The following is a 23,917-nucleotide window of genomic DNA, read 5'->3' on the forward strand; positions in this document are numbered from 1 at the left end:
ATATATAATTGAATGTTATTTAGGACTTAGCAATATTTTATGTTAATAGTCATATTTTAATCATGTTTGTCCACATTTTTACATAATAGAATTTATGATATGAAATATCTTGCCTGATTTTTAGTGTACCTATATTTTGTAGAAAAACCAAATACTGTATTTTGCTGAAAAGGAAATACTGTACCTGTTGAATTCAGGCACTTTATATAAACATTATCTCATTTACTCCTACCACACTTTTATGGAAGGTGGTTATTATCCTTACAAGTAGAAGATATGAAACTGAAATTTATAGTTGTTATGTTACTCATACAAGATTCCAAATTCAAAATCTAGTGAAACTGAGCTTCAGTTCTCCATCTGTCTGGCTCTAAAACCTTGCTTCCTTCTATTACATCATGCTGCCTTTTCAATTACAATTACACAACATGATGAACTCAAAATAGAAATTTACTAACCCAGTCAAATGGGATATAGTTCACGTGCAAAGAACACATAGAAACTTATCTAGAATATGTTAGATTCATTCAGCAATATACTGAATATTTAACCTGTGCCGGATCCTGTTCGGGAATGAGAGGTGGCAGTGAAAAGTGAGAGAGTATGACTACTAGCTTTTGAAAACAAAATATGTAATATGTTGTGGAATGGGTTACATAGGATTGAAGTTTTTATCCATTACTTCTAGGAAAGGTAAATAATTGGTGAATTTTAGAAAATCAGTTAGGCAAAGGAATCAAAGAAATTATACGTACATAAATATGTAAACTTAAACAAATGCATTGTCACCAATATGTTCATGTAAAGACAAAATCTTTTCTTTGAGTATGCCAGATGAATTAACTTTCTTATACATACCATAATTCATCTTTTAAAATTTAGTTTTGGTTTCTTGGAAGAGGAGTAATAAGAGTTTATAAGAGTTTTAACTCTTTCTAGAATTTTAGAATTATTGATACAAAACTTTTATAGTATTCTCACTTACATTTTAGAAATAATTAGTTTTAAAGTCTATACAAAGTGTCAGTACTTTCATTTATGTATCACATCAGTGATTTCAAAATACTTTCAGTTGTTTTTAGAAATTTACAGTTAACTCTTTTAAAGGCATATTTCACAAATTCAGAGACAATCTTAATTACTTGTAGTGTGTGTCTATACTTATTAAACTTGTTATGTATAAACTCTCTTGGTGTTTTCGAATGCCCTAAGTGATACCTGGTTAGATTTTTTTCTGGGCATACATACATGCCAAAGCCCTGGGATGCGAGTGTCCTCACTGCAGAGCTGAAATGTGCATCTGGTTTTTCATTTCCAAAATTCTCACCGCTCCTGTAACTACCACCTTTTTTTGTCCTTTAGGTTTTCTTACGTCTGGCGTTCTTGTGTCTGGTCTTGCTAGTTAATGGCTCTCTACCTAATGCCTATATGCCCATTAAGAGAGTTCCAGAAACGGAGAAGCTATCCCAGGCACTCAGAAATTAATGAGCCTAGTTTTAAAATTATTTGAACAGCCTACTCATAACTTTTAGATTAATATTTATTGCAATGGAACATAAAATGAAGTAAATATTTTATTGATTTCAGGCTACCCGCGTAATGTGGACACCACCTCTCCGGGAAAGTTTTTCATATCCATTTCTTGTACTTCAGATGTGCATTTTAACTTTGATTCTCAGGTAATTTTATTTATAAAATAAATCTAAATAAATTATAAGTTAAGTTTCTTAAAATATACTTCAACCTATTAAGTTATAATTATTAAATTTAGTTTTCCCTTTTAGTTACTTTAAAATAGAGTATCCAGTTGAGAAAATAATCTAAATTTACTATGTAAAAAATTTCTTTCCACTGAGTCTAGACTACACGTTTTAGGTGATCTAAATTCCTGGAAAGATGGTTTATTTTCTAATTTTAGGAAGTGATTTTAGTCTGACCAGTTGGGGTTTCATGGAATGAAATGTGTTAACTACAACATTTAGGATTGTAGCCTTGAGTACATAAGCTATATACTCTGTAGATTAACCAAAAGTCACTTTGTTTGGTAAATAAAAGATAACAGAGAACTTAATATATTTTGTGATAATATCCCTAAACAATATGAATATTTAAGTTTTTTCATTTGAAAATTTATATATCATATTATAAGGATTTATCAAAAATCGAATACACCTTTTATAAAAAAGAACAGCTACAGTTTTATTATTTACACAAAATGTTTACATTTCTTTTTTCATATTCTAAAAGACACTAAAACTATCTGTGGTAAAAGGTATTGGTTAATTGATACATCTTTCCATTGCAGACTGGACAGTTTATTTTTTTATTCTTTATTTTTTTAAAGATTTTATTTGTTTATTTGACAGAGATCACAAGTAGGCAGAGAGGCAGGCAGAGGAAGAGGAAGGAAATAGGCTCTCTTGCTGAGCAGAGAGCCTGATGCAGGGCTTGATCCCAGGACCCTGGGATCATGACCTGAGCCAAAGACAGAGGCTTTAACCCACTGAGCCACCCAGGCACCCCAGACTGGACAGTTTAAACTTCAATATGCAGTAGTTTGTAACTGCATTCTAGAATTCTTTTTCAGTCATTATTTTAATTTTTTCCTTTAAAACATTCTCATAGTTGTTAACTTAATATGGCACCAACACCTAGAATTTTCTTCATTGCTTTTTGAAATCTAAAAGCAGTGGTATGTAAAACTTGCTGCTTGTATAGGCTACATATTTTGAGATATGCAGGGTCAGTTCACACTATTTTCTGACCACATTGCTGGAGTATTAAATTTGTAATATCATGCATTAGTGAAAGGAGAAGAAACTCTAATGTTTAAGGTATCTTATTTACTGATAAACTAGTTACAATATTTAAAGCTCTAAGTAAGATTGTTTTACGCTAAGTTTTTTGTAACCCAGTTATATTCCGTTCTTTTTTTTTTTTAAAGATTTTATTTATTTGGGAGAGAGAGCGAGCATGAGTAGTGGGGAGGGGCAGGCAGAAGGAGAGAAAGAAAAAGGCTCTCTGCTGAGCAGGGAGCCCAGTGTGGGGCTCGATCCCAGGACCCTGGGAACATGACCTGAGCCGAAGGCAGATGCTTAACAACTGAGCCACCCAGGTGCCCCTATTCAGTTCTTTTTAATGGGCTTTAGATTCAACTGCATTTTGTTATCTTACATCAAAGGTAAGTGGTCATTAGATTTCATCATTTTTCAGTTAGTTTTTCTGTTTAGTGATAGACTACTTTTATGGTAAAACTTACCGGTATCAATTCTCTCTATTAAGGACCTCGAACAATAATAGAAGGCATTTTATTGCACTCTGTTTTTCCAATGTTGCTTTTATGCTTCCCTGGCAGTTTGCTCAGTTTATACTTTTTACACAGGTAAGATGATTTTAAGCTAATTTAAGTTGAATGAAAGATGTACTTTGTTGTTTTTTAGAAGTTTTATAATGTCATTATGTTTCTGCCCTAATAGATTTTCAAAATGTGGAATAATTATAAAGTTTGTATATGTGTATGATTTTTTAAAAAATTATATAAATCTACATTCTATTAATGTATTGGTTTATCTAGGCAGATCTTAATGATCAACCTGCAAAAGACTTTTTCCTGTTACTTTAATTCAAAGTTTTTCTTGTGTGTATTTGAGATTATCTCTATATATTTGCCTGTAGATCTTCCTTTTATCTTAGGAATCATTTTGGATGTCAAGTTACACAACATGGTAAGGGCGAAGCCTGCTCTTCATGGTAAAGGGTATCTGCTTCTAATCTAGCTAACTGTTGGTTCTTTTGTCTGAAGAATAGGGTCTTTATGGACACCATTTCTCAGAGCTTCAATCATGACTTTACTTGGGTGAATTTGAGGCCATATCTTGTTTCCCCAAAACAACTAAGTAGCTAATGGCAAGAAACTGAGCTAGGAAAGTAGTAAAATTTTGATGAAATTTCATGATATCCAATTTTATGTTAGAACTCCTTTCCACCTAACTAACCAACACTGATAATAATAATGTTCTCTATTGGCAGTGAGAAATTGTGCCAAGAAAGGCTTGTGCTGCTGGTTAGTTACAAAAATTAAACTATAAACTCAACTTAATTGGTGCTGCATGTTTAAAGTATTCTCTCTGCTTTACTTCCTTATAGTTGGCCCTTCCATGTTGTAACACGGAAAGTCTGTGGTTTCCATTATTTGCTCATGCCAGCATAGATTTCTAATGTGCGTCACTTCCTTGCAAGCACATTTATTAATCCACTAGTTCTAATGAGACAGTTTAAGTAGCTGTTTGGGTAATTTTGATATTGCTTTAATGATTTTCTCTCCATTCAAAAGATGTGCTAGGCTTTTAGTTTTCTTTTTTGTTTTTTTTCTTTAATTATTGAGATGTAATTGACAACATTTTGTACGTTTAAGGTATGCAATATGTTGATTTGATACATTATTATATTTCAATATGATTACCACCTTAGTGTTAAATATATCAGGTCACATAACTCTTATATCTTTTTTGTGGTGAGCGCATTTAAAATTAGTCTCTAAGTAACTTTGAAGTGTATAATACAGCATTGAATATAACCACTGTGCTCTGTGTTAGATATCTAGAACTTATCCATCTTCTAGTTGCAAATTGGACCCTCTGTCCAATGTCTGTTGTATTCCCTCACCCCTCAGCCCCTCATAACCACAATTTTACTCTTCGTTTCTACAAGTTAGGCTTTTTAAGATTCCACATGTAAGTGATACCATAGTATTTGTCTTTCTCTGACTTACCTCACTTAGCATAATGTCTTCACGGTCCATCTCTGTTAAATTCTATGTATAAGTAACAGGGAATCAAAAATTAGCATACAGAAGAGTGTTATGTTCAGTTTCAATTTTATGTTTTCAATGCACAATGCCCTCATCTCTGATTTCAGGAACAAAATTGGTCCAAGACCTGAACTGATTGAAAACTCTTTTCTGTTTTCTGGGGAAAAAAAAATTCACTCACCCTCAGACCTACTCACCTTGAGGCTAATATTTGCAAGAGCATGTTGAAACCTTCATCTGGAGGGAAGAAGAAAAGTCCATTTTCTACAGTTTCACAGCAGAATTTGACTCTGTTACTTGTATCTAAATGAGAGGGCTCTCTTTTCAACCAGCAATTCAAGTAACATTTCAGCAACTGAGCAGAATTTTCACCCATGAATGTTTCTCTTAACCAGAGCTTATTTGTGATTCTTAAGGGCAGTGGTCTAGACTTAGATATCGTAACAATATTGGTCTATGAGAGGAAAGAAAAGGAAACTAACATATGCTATACTTGAGTATTAGAGTTTGTTTCATTTAATCCTCAAGGAGTCCATTCAGATGGATATTACAGATAAAGACACAAAGACTCAAAGATTAAATTAAAATCAAGTTCTGTCCAATCGCAAAGCTCCAGCATTTTCCAATTTATTTTTTGTTGCAGCTCTAAGGCCTTTGAACTCTTCTCTATTGAAAGTTATACACTTGACTAAATTACCTTACTTCCTTGCTAAAATGCCTTCAGCTTTCATGCAGCATTAATAAAATAAATATGCATTTGAAGAATATTTCTGTACTTTTTTGTGAAACTATAAAACTATAATTAATTGAGTACACTGTGTTATCTAATTGCTTTCTAAGTACCTATATGACACATTTTTCATGATTAGCGTCAAGATTAATTTTCTTCTCAAGGTGAATTTATGAACTTCCTTTTAACAAACTGCAACTATTCTATTAAATGAGCTGTGTTCAATAGGAGACAAGCAGAAAGCAATTGCATTTTTTTCTCCTGATGCCTCTTAAAACCTGTGTTCTAGACTTGTTTCTCCTCCACCCCCCAAATTTAGATGAAATCTCAGGAGGTTCCATACATATTCTTTTCCTTTTCATTTTGAAGAAAAGTATCATTTCAGTAAAAAAAATCTTTTTGAGTTTTTTTTAGATCTTTAAAATTGTGTGTCTTCTGGCCATTAAAATGATATATATCTATTTATTTAGTTCTTGCTTAATTTCTTTCAATAATGTTACATAGATTTTTAGAAATCTTACAGATGTTTCATTAGATTTGTTTCCATATATAGAAAGCAATTAGATAACAGAGTACATTCAATTTTCTATTTTTGTTGCATTTTAAAAGATTGACTATTTTGTAGTTTTAGGTATATAGCCCTACATGTGTTAATTAGGCAAAATATGTTAATTTTGCTATTAAATTTTTTATATATCTACTATTTTTGTTTATTTCACCTACTAGAGGAGGAGTGTCTTAAAATTTTCGACTTCACCAATGATCTGTTGATGTCTACTTTTAGTTCTGCAAATTATTACTTAAATATTTTGATCAATTTATGATGTCCATAATTGTTAAACATTCTTTTTATTTTTATGTAATGTGTCTTAAAAATTTTTAAGTGCATCTGTGTGTGTGTAGTAAGAACACTTAACTTGAGACATCTGCTCCTCACGGACTTGTCAGTGCAGGTAGAGTACAGTATTGTTATCTACAAGCACAGTGTTGCGTAACTGACTTCTAGAGTTTACTGATACTGCATAACTGAAATTGTATATGCATTGATTAGCAGCAACTTCCCATTTCTTCCTCTCCACCCAGCCCTGGCTATCACTATTCTATTCTGTGCTTCTGTGAGTTTGGTTATTCTAGATACCTCATAAAGTGGAATCATGCAGTATTTGTCCTATAACTAGTTTATTTCACTTAACATAATGCCTCATTCATATAGTTCCATATTACAGGATTTAGCTCTTTTTTAAGGCTAATGATAGGCCATTGTATGTGTATGACACATTTTTAATCCATTTATTCACTGAGTGTGACTTAGGTTATTTCCGCACCTTGGATACACGAATAGTGCTACAGTAAACATAAGAATGCTAATCTCTTCAAGATTCTATTTTCATTTCTTAAAATTAAATACATAGGAATGAATTAAATACCTAGGAAATGAGATTCCTGGATTATAGGATAGTTCTATTTAATTTTTCTTACAGAAATTTTTTAAAAAAGATTTTTATTTATTTGAGTGAGAGAGAAAGAAAGAGATCACAGCAGGGTGGGAAGGATAGAGGGAGAAGCAGACTCCCCACTGAACAGGGAGCTTGATGTGGGACTTGATTCCAGGACCCTGGGATCATGACCTGAGCCAAAGCAGACGTTTAACCAACTGAACCACCCAGGTACCCTGTTTTGAATTTTTTGAGGAACCTTAATACTGTTTTCCATAGTGGTTGCACAGTTTTGCATATGCAACAGCTGTGTGAAAGAATTCCCTTTCTTCCACACCTTCATTATTAATTGTTGCTTGTTTTTGTGATAATACCCATCCTAATGAGTATGAGATAACACAGCATTGTGTTGTATTTTTTTTTTTAGTTTTATTTTTTCAGTGTTCCAAGATTCATTGTTTATGCATCACACCCAGTGCTCCATGCAGTACGTGCCCCCCATAATACCCACCACCAGGCTCACCCGTCCTCCCCTCTAAAACCCTCAGTTTGTTTCTCAACGTCCACAGTGTCTCATGGTTCATCTCTTCCTCCAATTTTCCCCAGTTCACTTTTCCATTCCTTCTTCTAGTGTCCTTCATGTTATTCCTTATGTTCCACAAGTAAGTGAAACCATATGATAATTGACTTTCCCTGCTTGACCTTCTTCACTCAGGATAATCTCCTCCAGTCCCATCCATGTTGATACAAAAGTTGGGTATTCATACTTTCTGGTGAGGCATAATATTCCATTGTATATATGGACCATATCTTCTTTATCCATTCGTCTTTTGAAGGGCATCTTGGCTTTTTCTGCAGTTGGCGATTGTGGCTATTGTTGCTATGAACACTGGGGTACATATGGCCCTTCTTTTCACTACATCTGTATCTTTGGGGTAAATACTCAGTAGTGCAATTGCAGGGTCATAAGGTAGCTCTACTGTTAATTTTTTGAGGAATCTCCACACTGTTTTCCAAAGTGACTGTACCAAATTGCATTCCCACCAACAGTGTAAGAAGGTTCATCTTTCTCCACATCCCCTCCAAAATTTGTTGCTTCCTGTCTTGTTAATTTTGGCCATTCTAACTGGTGTAAGGTGGTATCTCAATGTGGTTTTGATTTGCACTCTCCTGATGGCTAATAATGATGAACATTTTTTCATGTGTCTGCTGGCCATTTGTGTGTCTTCATTGGAGAAGTGTCTGTTCATGCCTTCTGCCCATTTTTTTTACATGATTATCTGTTTTTTTTGAGTGTTGAGTTTGAGGAATTCTTTATAGATCTTGGATATCAGCCCTTTGTCTGTAGTGTCATTTGCGAATATCTTCTCCCATTCCGTGGGCTGCCTCTTTGTTTTGTTGAATGTTTCCTTTGCTGTGCAGAAACTTTTTATCTTGATGAAGTCCAAAAAGTTCATTTTCGCATTTGTTTCCTTTGCCTTTGGAGACATGTCTTAAAAGAAGTTGTTGTGGCCGCTGTTGAGGAAGTTGCTGCCTATGTTCTCCTCTAGGATTTTGATGAATTCCCGTCTCACATTGAAGTCTTTCATCCATTTTGAGTTTATCTTTTGTGTATGGTGTAAAGGAATGGTCGAGTTTCATTCTTCTGTACATAGTTGTCCAATTTTCCCAGCACCATTTATTGAAGAGACAGTCTTTTTTCCACTGGTATTTTTTCCTGCTTTGTCAAAGATTATTTGACCATAGAGTTTTGAGGGTCCATTTCTGGGTTCTCTACTCTGTTCCACTAGTCTGTGTGTCTATTTTTATGCCAGTTCCATGCTGCCTTGGTGATCACAGCTTTGTAATAAAGCTTGAAATCAGGCAACGTGATGACCCCAACTTTGTTTTTCTTTTTCAACATTTCCTTAGTGATTCAGGGTATTTTCTGGTTCCATACAAATTTTAGGATTATTTGTTCCAGCTCTTTGAAAAATGCTTGTGGTATTTGGATCAGGATGGCATTGAAAGTATAGATTGCTCTGGGCAGTATAGACATTTTAACAATGTGATAGAACAAATCAATAAGAGAAGAGAGAAGAACCACATGGTCCTCTCAGAAAAAGTATTTGACAAGATACAGCATCCTTTCCTGATTAAAACTCTTCAGATTATAGGGATAGAGGGAATATTCGTCAACCTCACAGACTCCATCTATGAAAAACCCACAGTGAATATCATTCTTTTTTTTTTTTTTTTTTAGATTTTTATTTTATTTGACAGAGATCACAAGTAAGCATAGAGTCAAGCAGAGAGAGAGAGGGGGAAGCAGGCTCCCTGCTGAGCAGGGAGCCTGATGCAGGGCTCGATCCCAGGACCCTGGGATCATGACTTGAGCCGAAGGCAGAGGCTTTAATCCACTGAGCCACCCAGGCACCCCTCGAATATCATTCTTAATGGGGAAAAGCTGAGAGTCTTCCCATTGAGATCAGGAACACGACAAGGATGCCCACTCTTGCCACCATTGTTCAACTAGGAGTCCTAGCACTTCTAGCACAGTAGTCAAACAACAAAGAGAAATAAAGGTATTCAAATTGGCAAAAAAGAAGTCAAACTCTCTCTCTTTGCAGATGACATGATACTTTATATAGAAAACCCAAAAGACTCCACCTCCAAATTACTAGAACTCATAGAGCAATTCAGTAATGTGGCAGGATACAAAATCAATGCACAGAAATCAGTTGCTTTCTTATACACTAACAATGAAACTATAGAAAGGGAAATTAGAGAATCGATTTTATTTACTATAGCACCAAAAACCATAAGATGCTTTGGAATAAACCTAACCAAAGAGGTAAAGGATCTATACTAGAGGAACTACAGAACACTCATGAAAGAAATAGAAGAAGACACAAAAAGATGGAAAAACATTCCAAGCACATGGGTTGGAAGAATAAACATTGTTATCATTGTGGTTTTGATTTGTATTTCATTGATAATTAATGACATTGAGAATATCTGTTAGCTATTTGTATGTCTTTGGTGGATAAATACCTGTTCAAGTCCTTTGCCCATTTTTTAATAAAGTTGTCTTTCCCTAGAGTATTATGAGTTCTTTGATATATTTTGGATATTAAGCTCTTATCAGATATATGTTTTGCAAATATTTTCTCCCATTCTGTACATTGCATTTTTACTCTGTTGATTGTGTCCTTTGCTGTCCAGAAGCTTTTAAATTGGATCCAATCTTATTTATCTGTGTATCTTATAAGGGATTAATATCATTAAGAAGATAAGAGATAATGAGTGTTGGAGAGGATGTAATAGGAAAGGAGTGAACCCTTCTGCTTTGTTGGTGTGAATTTAAATTGGCCAGCCACTATGGAAAAGACTATGGGAAGTTCCTTATAAAATTAAAGATAGAACTATCATATGATCTAGCAATTCCATTCTTAAGTGTATATATCCAAAAGAAATGAAAACAGAATATCAAAGAGATATTTGCACTTCCATGTTTATTGCAGCATTGCTCACACTAGCCAAGGTGTGGAAACAACTAAGTGTCAACAAATAAATGCATAAAGAAAATGGGACATATATATCTCACATAAACACAATGGAATATTCTGCTATAAGAGAGAAGGAAATCCTGCCAGGTTTGAAAACGTAGATGGACGTTGAGGCCTTTGTTCTAAGTGAAATAAGTCAGGCAGAAAAAGATAAATACTGTATCATATCACTTATATGTGGAAACTAAAAAAGCCAAACTAGCAGAAACAGACTTGAATGATGGTTACCAGGGTGTGGGGGTGGAGGTTGGGAAATAGGAAGCTACTGGCCAAAGAGTATGCTTTTGCGATTCGATGAATGGGGGCACCTGTGTTGCTCATTTGGTTAAGTGTCTTTATCTCAGGTCAGGTCTTGATCTCGGGGTTGTGAGTTCAAGCCCTGCTTTGGGTTCCATGCTGGGTGTGGAGCTTAAAAAAGAAAGAAAAGAAAAAAGAAGATGAGTTTTAGGGATCTAATACACAGTGAAGTGATTATAGTTTACTATTTTTTTATGTACTTGAAAGTTGTTAGGAGAGTAGATCTTAAATGTTCTTATTGCTAAAATGAAATGAGAGTTTTGTGACATAATGGTTTCAGCTAACACTGCAGTGGTAATCACATTGTAATAGATGAGTGTATCCAATCAATATGTGTAGTCCTTCAACTTATATGTTGTTAAGAGTCAATTATATCTTAATAAATCCGGGGGGGCAGTAATAGGAGAGTCCTTGGTAGAAATTCTAGTAAATAATTATTTATTCATAATAAATTCATAATAAAAAGGGTTCCATTACCTAGAATAATACCTGGAGCCACTTAAACCTACCTTGTCTATTTTGGGGAGAGGAAGTGGGTAGTGGGATATTTAGGCTGAGATAACAAGAAATGACAGAAGGTTTGAGAGTAAGATTTTAGCCCTAAACTTCCAAATTCTGGATAGCTGATCTATTGATCTTGTAACAATTTATGCATCCTCTGACTCTGAGATTTGATGGTAGCTTCTTGCTGTGCTGAGCTTGTTTTATGAGGCACTTGATAATGTGTTGAAGAGAGGTTTGCTGAGCTGTTTGTCCTTGCCTATTTTTCCCTACCACGAGCAAGTCAGTGTGGAGATATCATTGGTACTCTAGTATCCATTGAAGGAATTTGAATTTATAGCACTGTTTTTAAGAAAAAAACTATTTTAAACTCCAAGCAACTAAGGTATAAGCAAAGCCCTCGAAAACTATATTCAGGTAAATTGATTATTACTTCAAAGTATTACCATCTTCGGCTGTTTAAAACAAACATCTCCTTGGGATTCTTGAGTAAATTACTCATTGTTTCTGTACTTGAAAAATTTTTGAACTGTACAGTGAACCCCTAACTTCATTACTACTGAATGTTAAATCGCATGGGACTTTTCTCTCCAAAGGCCCAAACAAAAGAATTCCTGGGCCCAGTCATAATAATGACTGTGAAAGCAGTCTTCTAAAATAAAAGAAATGGTAATACTGTAATTAGCAGTAGAGCTTTGCAACCTTCAATTTAATAAAATGTAACCCAAATAAAATCTTGGGTACTTGGAATCATAGAGCATATTGCCTTTCCACCCTGGCTTCTTTCATTTAGCAATATGCATGTCTTTTCACGACTTTGGATAGCTCATTTTTTTATACTGCTGAATAATATTTCATTGTACGGATATACCACAATTTGTTTACCCATTCACCTCTTGAAGGACATCATGGTTGCTTCTAGTCTTCGGTGATTCTATAAACATTTGTTTGCAGGTTTTGCATGCATGTAAGATTTTAACTCAAGTGGGTAAATACCCAGGAGTGTGATTGGTGGATTGTATTGTAAGGCTACGTTTAATTTTATAAAAAATTGCCAATTTTATCAGGTTTTTGGATTTCAACCATTGTAGTAGGTATGTAGAAGATTGTCCTTGTTGCTTTAATATACAATTGCCTAATGGAATATTACATTTACCAGCTTTACATGTGGTTATTTGCTGTCTGTATATATTCTTTGGGTAAGGTATTTGTTCAGACCTTTTGCCCATTTCTAAAAATTTTTCTATTTATTTTTTTTAAAAGATTTTTATTTATTTATTTATTTGACAGACAGAGACCACAAGTAGGCAGAGAGGCAGGCAGAGAGAGAGGAAGGGAAGCAGGCTCCCCGCTGGGCTCGATCCCAGGACCCTGGGACAATGACCTGAGCCAAAAGCAGAAGCCTCAACCCACTGAACCACCCAGGCGGCCCCTTTTGCCCATTTTTAAATTGGGCTATTTTCTGATTTCTGAGTTTTAAGGATTCGTGGTATATTTTGCATACCAGACCTTTATCAGATATGAGCTTTGCAAAGATTTTCTCACGGTTTCTTCCTTGTCTTTTAATTTTCTTAATAGCGTCTTTTACAGAACTGAGGTTTTTAATTTTAAGAATGTCCAATTTACTAATTTTTCTCATGGGTCACGCTTCTGATTTTATATCTAAAAACTCATTATCAAATAAGTTCATCTAGGTTTTCTCCTTATGTTATCTTTTAGAAGTTTTATAGTTGGTGTTTTAAATTTAGGTCTAAGATCCATTTTGAGTTAATTTTTTTTGGAAAGGTGTAAGGTCTAGGTCTAGGTTCATCTTTTGTGGATGGATGTCCAAGTCTTCCCATTTCTTGGAAAGACTGTCATTTCTCCATTTAATTACCTTTGCTCCTTTGTCAAAAATTTAGTTGCTTGTAATTGTGTGGATCTTTTTCTGGGCTTTCTGTTTTAGTGCATTGTTTAATTTGTCTATTATTTTTCCAATACTGTGTTGTCTTGATTACTGCAGTTTTGGGGAAGTCTTAAAGTCAGCTAGTATCCACCTTTTTTAGAATTTTCTTTTTGTCTTTGGTTTTGAGCAGTTTTTACCATGATATGCCTAAGTGTGGTCAAGTTTTTGTTTGTTTTTTAATTTATCCCTTCTTGGGGATTTGTAATATTTTATGAATTAGTGTTTGATTTCTTCTACAAATGTTGGGAACTTCTCAGATACAATCTCTTTAAATATAGCTTTTATTTCATTCCTTCATCCCATCCTGAGATATACAGTAAAATATATTAGATCTTTACACTATATGTTCTGTATCTATTATGTTCTTTCATATATTTTTCATTTCTGTCATTTTATACTTTTTTCTAAATGTTTTCTTCTACCTTCCAATTTATCACTTCTTTGTTTGATTCTGTTCAATTTGTTTTTAAATCCATCTCTGACTTCTTAATAGTGATTATTGTAATATTTAGTTACACATTACACTTTCTATTATGGCTTCCAATATTCTCCGGGAATTTTCAGTATTATCTGTTATTTCTTTGCACATATCAAAGGGATAGTCTATGTCTGATGATGCCAAACATGTTTCTGAGTAGTTTTCAAGAAAAGAGCTGTTTTTGCATTTTTAAAGTGTTGTTTAAAAAAATAGAAGAAGAATATACAACAGAGACTGTATATGGCCCACAGAGTATAACACATTTACTATCTGACTTTTTACATAAAATATCTACGGACCCATGAAGTAGATTCTTTATGGATCTGTTTCTTTTGTCATAGTGATGATGTCTTATCTCCTCTATCTGGTTAGTTTTGATGTGGTATTGGATATTGTACATGAACAATTACAGAGTTAATTTGGGACTATGTTGATATTAACTTCTTCCAGAGAAGATTGAAAGTTGCTTCTGGTAGGCAAATAAAGGCACTAGCAATCTTGAATCATCACATGCAGTGAGAGAATAAGCTAATTCATAGGAGGGCTTTAGTCTGTCTGAAGGCTGTTTAATTTCTCGTTCTCCCTGGCTCGTACAACAGCCCAAACCAAAGCTTGGGACTTAGCTGAGATCACATTCTTGGTGTGTCCTGAGTACTGAGTCCATTGAAATCTCTCAACTGCCTCTGTTAGACTCTGCTTCTGTGGGAATTGGCAGATACTTCTGGGATAAAAGCAACTTAAAATATCATGCTCATCACTGTATATTTTCATCTCTTCTCTGGTTTTAACTTCCTAATTCTTTTTTGCTTTGTTAGTAATCTGTGGATTTCATACAGGTTTTGAAATATTTTTTCCCTAGCTTTCCTAGTTCTTAATGATAAGGTTGGTTCAAATTATTTTGACTATGATTATTGGAAATAAATGCAACTCTTATATTTACTTATGAACAGTGAAGTGTTTGTTTTTTACTTTTTTTTCATGTTGCTTTTTTAATATTTTTATTTCAGATAGCTTCATTATTTCCCATGTATGTTGTGGGATACATTGAGCCAAACAAATTTCAGAAGATCATTTATATGAACATGGTAACATTTTTAATATTCAAATGTCAAATATTAAAATAAGATTTCAGGATTTATAAAACATTACTGTTTTATGGGGTACCTCTTTGCAAGTAGTATTTAATTAATATACATGGTATTGATATTATCCAGAAGGATAGATTACATTATTATATATCTATACCTATCATATTCAGATCTATAACATTCAGATGTTTTATGTTCTGGTGAAACTTTTTAAAATGTTAATGTTTTATTTATTATTGTCACTACATTTGAAATTGCTTTTTCTCCCCAAGACCTGAGACTTTTGGCACTTTGCATTAATATGACACTGTAAATTTTGTTTTTGCACTTTTTAAAATCTCAGTTTCTAAACACATACATATATTTTAGATAAGAAAATAAAACAAAGCTTTGATAGTGATAGAAATCCTCAAGTAGTCCAACAAAAATAATATCAGAAAATTAATACTTATGACTAAGTCTTTCTTATTATATCACTCCATTATTGAATCAATAGAAGCACTAGTGCTTTTTTTCTGTTTTCTTTATATCAAGTATCAGAGAAATAAGATTAAATTCTGTATATAATTTATGGTATTGAAAAACTTAGAACCTATCCATGTATTGAAATTCTATTATCATTTGGCTGGGATCTATCTGTTTGTTAATCTTACTTATGCATATCAAATTTGTATTAGAAATGACTATGTCTGTAGACGAAGTATGCATTATGCTATATATCTAATAACAATAAAACAGATATTTCCTTTCTTCAATTGGCAGGTTTCAGTTCTCCTTTGTTTTGTATTGATGTTTGGAAATCCAATGTATTTATCTTCTTATTATTCTTCATCTTTGTTAATGACATTGGTAAGTGTTTGCTAAGCTCATGAAGATTTTTTTTTTAACTGTCATATAGTAGGTTTACTCATGTAATGTAAGTTTAGGAGAATAAATAGTCCCCTTCCCTGATTATTATTTACTCACATGAAAAACTTTTTCTCAAATAATGCTTTTTCTCTCTTTCTTGAAAAATGAATACAATATTAAGTTTATCTCTTTAAAGTAATGTCCAGGTAAATATTTTTTAAAAATCTTAAGGTAAAAAGACTTACTTTAAAACTATGCCATAATTTATAATAAAAATTAGTATTTCCTTCTACATCACTTCAGTACACTATATAGTTACTGCAATGACGTTTACCATTTCCCAAAACATTTTTGGAACTCCTCTGAAATGCTTTCACAGACTATGGCACATCCTTTTGAATATCTTCATTGGCGGCAAATCTTCATCTTTCAAGGGTGGATTTAATTTTGGAAATGACCAAAACCTTGTGAACAAGGTAGGTGATTAGATCTTGGGTAATCTAGATCTTGATCAGAATATGGTGTTGACAGTAACTAGACTGATTTTCTTGACCATAACTAAATTCTCTCTGAAGGCAGTTTGGAAAAAGGAGTTTCAAACTGTTTTGAGCAATGGCAACGTGATTAGAATAATATATATATATAGTCTAACAATATTTTATATATAGTCTATAAAGTAATTCATGTGGCTTACTTCCATGGGATAACACTCATATGAATATGTATTTGGAATGGTGGTTCAGTAAAATTGTTTCATTGCTTTATAGTCACACTTCTAATATTCATGAAACAGAACATGGAGTGTTTTCCTCCACTAGAATGTTTCTGACATATTCTCTTTCCACCATGATCAGAAATTATATGAACCTCAGTAATACCAAAATACGGCAATTTTCATATATGGCGCATTGACTGACTCTTGAGATCGTCCCTATATTTTGACATTTTGCTCCCCAAGCCTTTTTTTTTCTTTGGCCTCATACCAAGTAATCCCTCCTTTTTCTTTTTCCTCAAAAACATTTTCAACATTTTATCAAGCTTTGTTATCCTTACAAAGTAGAGAACTTGGAATCATCTACCTCTTTTTATGAAAACACTTAATTTTGAAATGTAGCACACATCTAGGAAACTACATGAAACAAAAGATTTGTATACTTAGTACTATTACTAATAACTACTGATAAATCAACTGTTATTTGACAAACGTGCCACCAAGCTATATGAAATAAGAGAGAAAGACAAATACTGTCTTTCCATTTGTGTCTTTAGTTTCTTTCAGCAATGTTTTGTAGTTTAGTGTATTAAGTCTTTCACACCTTTAGCTAAGTTTATTCTTAATATTTTATTCTTTTTCAAGCTATTGTAAGTGGGAGTGTTTTTTTAATTTCCTTTTCACAGTGCTGTTAGTGTGTAGAAATGCAACATATTTTTGTATGTTGATTTTGTATCCCGCTACTTTTTAAAAGTTAATTCTAACTGTGTGTGTATGATATTTAGTGTTTTCTTAATAGATCACATCATCTTCAGAGAGAGATAATTTTACATCTTCCTTTACAATTTTTATGCCTTTTATTTCTTTTTCTTGCTTTATTGCTGTTGCTAGGACTTCCAGTACTATACTGAATAAAAATCATTAAAGTTGGCATCCTTGCCTTTTTCCTCATCTTAGAGTAAAAGCTTACAGTTCTTTACCATTTAGTATGATGTTAGCTGTGGGATTTTCAAATATGACTCTTGTTATGTTAAGGTAATTTCCCTCTATTCCTAGTTTGTTGAGAGTTTTTATCGTGATAGGATGTTGAATTTCATCAAATGTTTTCCTGCATCTATTGAGATGATCTTGTGATTTTAATCCCTCATTCTGGGGACACCTGGGTGGCTCAGTGGGTTAAAGCCTCTGCCTTCGGCTCAGGTCATGGTCCCAGGGACCTGGGATCGAGCCCCGCATCGGGCTCTCTGCTCAGCAGGGAGCCTGCTTCTCTTCCTCTCTCTCTCTGCCTGCCTCTCTGCCTACTTGTGATCTCTGTCTGTCAAAGAAATAAACAAAATCTTTAAAAAAAAAAATCCCTCATTCTGGTATTGTAGCATGTTAGGTTAATTGATTTGCATATGTTGAACCATCCTACTTGCAAGATAAATCTCACTTAATCATGGTGTATGATCCTTTTAATGTGTGCTGTTAAATATGGTTTGCTTGTATTTTGTTAATAATTTTTGCATTTATGTTCATCAGGGATATTAGTCTGTAGGTTAATTTTCTTGTAGTGTCCTTGTCTGGCTTTGGTATCAGGGTCATGCTGACCTCATGAAACATGTTTGGAAATGTTCTCTCCTACTAAGTTTTTTGGAACAGTTCAAGAAGGGTTGACACCAATTTTCCCTTAAATGTCTGGTAGAGTTCACAAGCAAAGCCATCTGGTCTTGGTCTTCTCTTTGTTGGGAGTTTTTTGTTTTGTTTTTGTTTTTATTCAATCACCTTACTAGTTATAGGTGCTCAGAGTTTCTGTTTCTTTATGATTCTGTCTTGGTAGATTGTATACTTCTAGGAATGTATCTCTTCTATGTAATCCAATTTGTTAGCATCTAGTAGTCTTTTATAATCTATTTTGTTTAGGTTTAGTTATTTCAGATGGGAGAGTATGTGTAATTCTTGTTATATCAACTTGATCAGAAGCAGAAATTCCATCTTGATTGATTTTAATAATTTATTTTTGGGGTAAAATATTACATTTATAAGAATAAGAGATATACAAAAAGCTATATTCAGAAAATGTCACTCCCTCCCATTTCTTCTTACCCTTCTCTCCACCTCTCTTTTCACCTTGGTTGTACCTTTCTTGTAAGATATCTCATTGGTTTTCTGGTTTGCCCATTTAGTTGTTTTTTTTCTTTTTTTGCACTAATAAATATTACATATTTTTAAAATTATATCTCCTCTTATTTACATGAAAAGTAGCATACTATATTCTGCACTTTGGCTTATCAGCCTGTTTTGGATATCATGTAACAATCTATCCTGGATATCATTCTATAAAATTTCACAGAGCTCTTCTGCATTCCTTTTATAGTTTCATAGTACTGCACTGTGGATGTTCCATAGATAATTCAACTACTCTTTGATATTTGGGCATGTAGGTTGTGTCTACATTTTGTATTTACAGTGTTACAGTGTATAATCTGGTACATTTATATTTTCCTGTTGTTGGAAGTTCAGGAATCCTGGCTCACCTTGAACTAACTAGATGATGCAAAATTCCACTCAAAATCTATGTAATACACAGGCCTAAGATTTCAGTTTCTTATAGGAAGCTTTTTTTTTTTTCCTTCCCAAACTTGAGAATAAACAACTACTGTATCACCTTGTAGCAATGGTAGGAGGAATACTCCTACTAATTGAGTGTCTGTCAGTTTGGGCTGCTGTAGTAAAAATAGTACAGACTGGATAACTTACACAGAAATTTATTTTTCATATTTTTCATGGAAGTCCATGATCAGGGTGCCAGTCAATTTGGTTCTTGGTGAGGGCCCTTTTCTTGATTTGCAGACAGATACCTTCACCATATCCTTACATAGTGGAGAGACATCTCTCCCATATTTCTTCTTATAATAGCACTAGTCCCCTTCATGAGGGCTCCACCCACATGGTCCAATTACCTCCCAAAGGTTTCACCTTCCCATATGTCACATTGAGGATTAGAATTTCAACACTTATGTTTGGTGTAGAACTTAAACATTTAGTGATAGCACCTCAGATGGACTGAGGGTATAGTTTTTGAGGGCCCCAGCTTATGCCTGTCTTAAGTCCACATTCTTACCTTCCATAGTCCCAAGCCCTTTTCTACTTTTGGTGCAAGTCCATAGTGAAAACTTTATTCTGCTGTCCTCCTTTAAGACTACCCTATATTCTCTCCTAATTGTTTCAGTTTTTTAAAGTCATCTGCTTTTCTCTGGCACCTGGAAAATTTGTTTTCTTTCTTACACATTCACTTAGGCATATTTTAAGCATTTTAAAATATTTTATTTAGGAATTCAAAGAGGAAGGGTTTTTATGTTAACTTAGACCACTAATTTTGCTGAGTGACGTACATATACCCTTGCATGGACACACCTCCCACATACCATCTATACCCTGAGAGGATTGGCTTGCACAAGACATCTCAAGTAACTCAGTGAGGAATTAACTTGACCCTAAAAGCAACTTTTTGGCACACAAAGCATTTAGCTCTCACTACAAGGAAATTTTCCAGGTCCAAATTTTGAAAAATCAACAATTAAGAAGGAAAATGGGTGGTGATAGCCAAGATGGAAGTGGGTCACTGTATACTTTTTGAAATGTATTGTTCATATAAAATGTCAATTTAATTTAATTGTTTCATTTTATATCATGTGCATTTTAGGTGATAATTCTAAAGAGAAATAAAATTCAAAGATTGGGAGTGTCTGAACTCAACTTTTGGGTAAGAGTCAATAGTTTCAACCATTTCTTCAAACTCTGTATTTCTATAGACTGAATATAGACAATATACCTTAAAATTGAATGACTTATGGTCAATACTTACTCACATAGGGAGAGAAATAGCTCATAGCAACATCTACAAGTCATTATCAAGAAATGAGTTCATTTATTTCAGCACTATGCTCACACCTCTCTTTACTTTCATCTTGCTATACCCTTACTGCCTTGCTTTCTAAATTTTGAGTTTCTCTCTTTAGATTTACTAACCTTCTCTTCAAAATAACTCAGTCTGTAGTCCTGAACCCACTTTCCCTTTTCTTTTTCCTCTGCATCTGTCATCTGTCTGTTCTTCTGCTTCCTACTTTAGACTATTATTTTTGTCCCTATACCATTTTCCCTACAGTCTCCCAGCCCCTTCTTATTTCAACTCAGCTACTACCTAATCTCTTTGACTTCTTCCTAAATATGCAAATGGATGGCCCATGTTACCTCTATATTTGTGTGTCTTGTTCCCAAATAAATATATTATCAGGTAGGCATTGCAATTACTAATTCTTGTAATATTGGACAGATGACATTCCTTTTTTTCTCTTGATCTTTAATGTAGATGTAAATGTATTAAAAAATAAAACCTATATTAAAGATTTATGTGATTACATATGATATATTAATAAGGTAAAACTGGAGAAGTTATGGTAAGATCAGGTAGATTCCTAATCAGAATGCAAAAGAACAAAATGGACAGTTGCCAGTTACTGCTGGAGGCTTTCTCCCATCCCTAATGATGAAAATATAGGGATATTTGTGCAGTTGAATTATTAGATGATTTTTACTTCAGAAAAATTAATGATTTTAAAAGATTAAACCAGGAAATCAATGGAACATTCAAAGATCTCATTTAATAACTGAACTCAAAAGAAAATAAAAATTTCCATTACAAACTATTGAAAAATGACAACAAATAGAACAGTGTACAAAGACATTTAGGGAATTGTGTCAAAGCTGTACTAAGAAGAAAATTTGTTGTCTTAAGTATTTACAGTTTAGACTGGAAAGAGTAAAAAAATTATGCTTTCAACTCAAGAATTTCTTAGGAACAAAAATCTAAGGAGAAAAAAGTTGAGATATAATTAATGTTCAGTTTACCTTTATATTTTGAAGTCGACATAATTGATATTGTCAGTCTTTTGCAAAAGGAAGAAACAAGGGGCACCTAAGTGGCTCAGTGGCTTGAGCCTCCACCTTCGGCTTGGGTCATGGTCTCAGGGTCCTGGGATCGAGCCCCGCATCGGGCTCTCTGCTCAGCGGGGAGCCTGCTTCCCCCTCGCTCTCGCCGCCTGCCTCTCTGCCTACTTGTGATCCCTCTGTCTGTCAAATAAATAAATAAAATCTTAAAAAAAAAAGAAATCACCTCAGTCATCTAGACAATACAAAGGATATTGTGGCTTTTTATGCCTTTTTTTTTTTTTTTTCATAAAAGACAGGTAAAGCAAAGAAGTTTTGTGAACTGACACTTTTATTTGCAACCTCCTCCCTCAAATCTTTGTTAGTCCCAAGTAATTCTTTCATGCCTGTGGAATAAAAATTATACTGTATATCTTACTCTGTATGGTATTTAGAAACCAAAGATCTGAGTGCTGAGTATCCTCATTGCTACCACTCTGTCCTTGCTGATAGACAGATAGACAGATAGATGCATATACACACATACATCTAAATATTCATATCATTGAAATTCCACAAGGAGAGGTAAAAGAGAGTGGGACTGAAAACATCTTGAATAAGTAAAGGCTAAAGACTTTCCAAATTTGATAAAAGACCTAAATCTACAGAGTGAAGAAACTCAGTGAATCCCAAGTAGGATAAACCCAACAAAATCCACGCAAAGGCACATCATAATTAAATTTCTGAAAATTAAAGACAAATCTTAAATTTAGGCAGAGAAACAATGTGTTACCTATCAGGCAAAACAGATTTGGATTACGGTAACCTCATCTGAAACTATGGAGCCAGAAGGAGATGGCAAAATGTTTGTCAAATGCTGAAAGAATTGTTATCCACAAATTACACATCCAGTGAAAGTGTCTTTTAGGAGTGTAGGGGAAATAAAAGACATTCTCAGATGAAAGAAAACTAAGAAAATTTGTTCTGTTACAGCTTTATGTATTATTTGCCCATGACCTATCTTGTATTGAAAAAGTAAATTTAAATCTTTAGGTATTAGTGTGTTTCTATTTCTCCTTGTATGTCTAGTAACTTCTGCTTTATAAAGACTGTTTTTCAGTGGATAAATGTTCATACACATTCTCTTCATGAAGTGTCTTTTAATGTCAAAATATGTTTTATATCTAATGCTTGTTGGTGTGAACTTCAGTGATGACAGGATTATAAACTATGATTCCTTATTTGCTTTGGTCACTCTTGTCTTTGTCACCTCTTTGAATCTGTTTCTGTACCTCTTTGTACAGCACAGGGAGGGTCTTGCTTTGTGAGAATTTAAAGATTTTTATTAATATCATAAATGTTATGTATATTTTTATTGTATTTACTATTTCTCTCCATATTTCATTCCATGGTACTCTTTAATTTTTAACTTTCTTTATATAATCAGGAAGATTATTTCCTCAGTTACTGCATGCTTGAAACTAGTTTTCTATAATCTTTATACCTGAATGATTGTTGTGTTAGATATAAAGTTCCTGGTTTCTACTTTCTCGAGTGTCTTGAAAATGCTTCTACACCGTTGATGTGCTTTTATGTTTTTTTTAACATATATGATGCAGACCAAATTCTCTTGCCCTTCTAAGTTATGTGGACTTTGTGACTAGAAGTGTTAAGGAATTTTTCTTCATTTTTAAATTTTACTAGGCAATACCTTGAGGTAGTTTACCATACTGATCAATTTCGTCAGTACATGGTGGGTCCTTTCCAAATGTAAATTCAGATCTTTTATGTCTAAGAAGTTTTCTTGGATTGTAGCTTTTCTTTTTCAGGTACTCTAATTGTAAATACATTGCCTGTCCTCTGTTTCTGCCACTTTCTCTGATTCTTTTACTACCTTCTTTAATCTCATTTTTATTCCCTGGGGTTTCTGTCCTCAATGCTCTTTTTGAATTTTTATTTGAATCTCTTCTCCTTTATTACCTTGAGATTGTCTTCATTTTTCAATGGTTTTCTCCTTTTCTTTTTTTTTTTTTTTAAAGATTTTATTTATTTATTTGACAGAGATCACAACTAGGCAGAGAGGCAGGCAGAGAGAGAGGAGGAAGCAGGCTCCCTGCTGAGCAGAGAGCCCCATGCGGGGCTCGATCCCAGGACCCTGGGATCATGAACTGAGCTGAAGGCAGAGGCTTTAACCCACTGAGCCACACAGGTGCCCCATTTTCTCCTCTTCTTCCATTTATTTTCTATATTTAGTTAAGTATTCTCAATTTTTGGGGGGGTGTCCATTTCTGTCCTTAATTTTCAAGTTTTTCTTGTTTTTTTTTTTTTTAACCTCTCTGAATGCTTATTTGAGCTTATGTAACTCAACATTTAATTCTGCATTGTAGATTTTTTCTGCTTTATGAGATTTTAATTTATTGGAGCAAAGATCATAAACTGATATGCTTGACTCATTTTTTTTAACTTCTTTTAGAAGCTATATTATAGCTATTGTAGATCTCTTTCACCTTATTATTTTGTGGTTAGAGCAGATGTTTTCTTAATCTAGGTGCAGCCTTTTTTGTTAATGTAACAAAATTCATCTTTTAGTGACAGTAGTGATTGTCTTTTGTTTG

General features: G+C 33.8%; 1 protein-coding gene across 2 annotated transcripts in view; it reads left to right on the forward strand.

Annotated features, from left to right (window-relative positions):
* The window catches only part of DPY19L2 (dpy-19 like 2), an 84,497-nt gene that overhangs the window by 22,937 nt on the left and 37,643 nt on the right, over positions 1-23,917 (forward strand). The window contains exons 8-12 of one of the 2 annotated variants that reach the window (XM_032871777.1): positions 1,588-1,679; positions 3,283-3,382; positions 14,753-14,830; positions 15,596-15,682; positions 20,080-20,139. In XM_032871777.1, coding sequence (XP_032727668.1) covers positions 1,588-1,679; positions 3,283-3,382; positions 14,753-14,830; positions 15,596-15,682; positions 20,080-20,139 — 417 coding nt within the window. The remainder of the gene's footprint in view (positions 1-1,587; positions 1,680-3,282; positions 3,383-14,752; positions 14,831-15,595; positions 15,683-20,079; positions 20,140-23,917) is intronic. The other variant, XM_032871786.1, reaches the window with a different exon arrangement.

The sequence above is a fragment of the Lontra canadensis genome, unplaced genomic scaffold (assembly GCF_010015895.1).
Source record: "Lontra canadensis isolate GAN:19392208 unplaced genomic scaffold, GSC_riverotter_1.0 scaffold2, whole genome shotgun sequence".
NCBI classification, from domain to species: Eukaryota; Metazoa; Chordata; class Mammalia; order Carnivora; family Mustelidae; genus Lontra; species Lontra canadensis.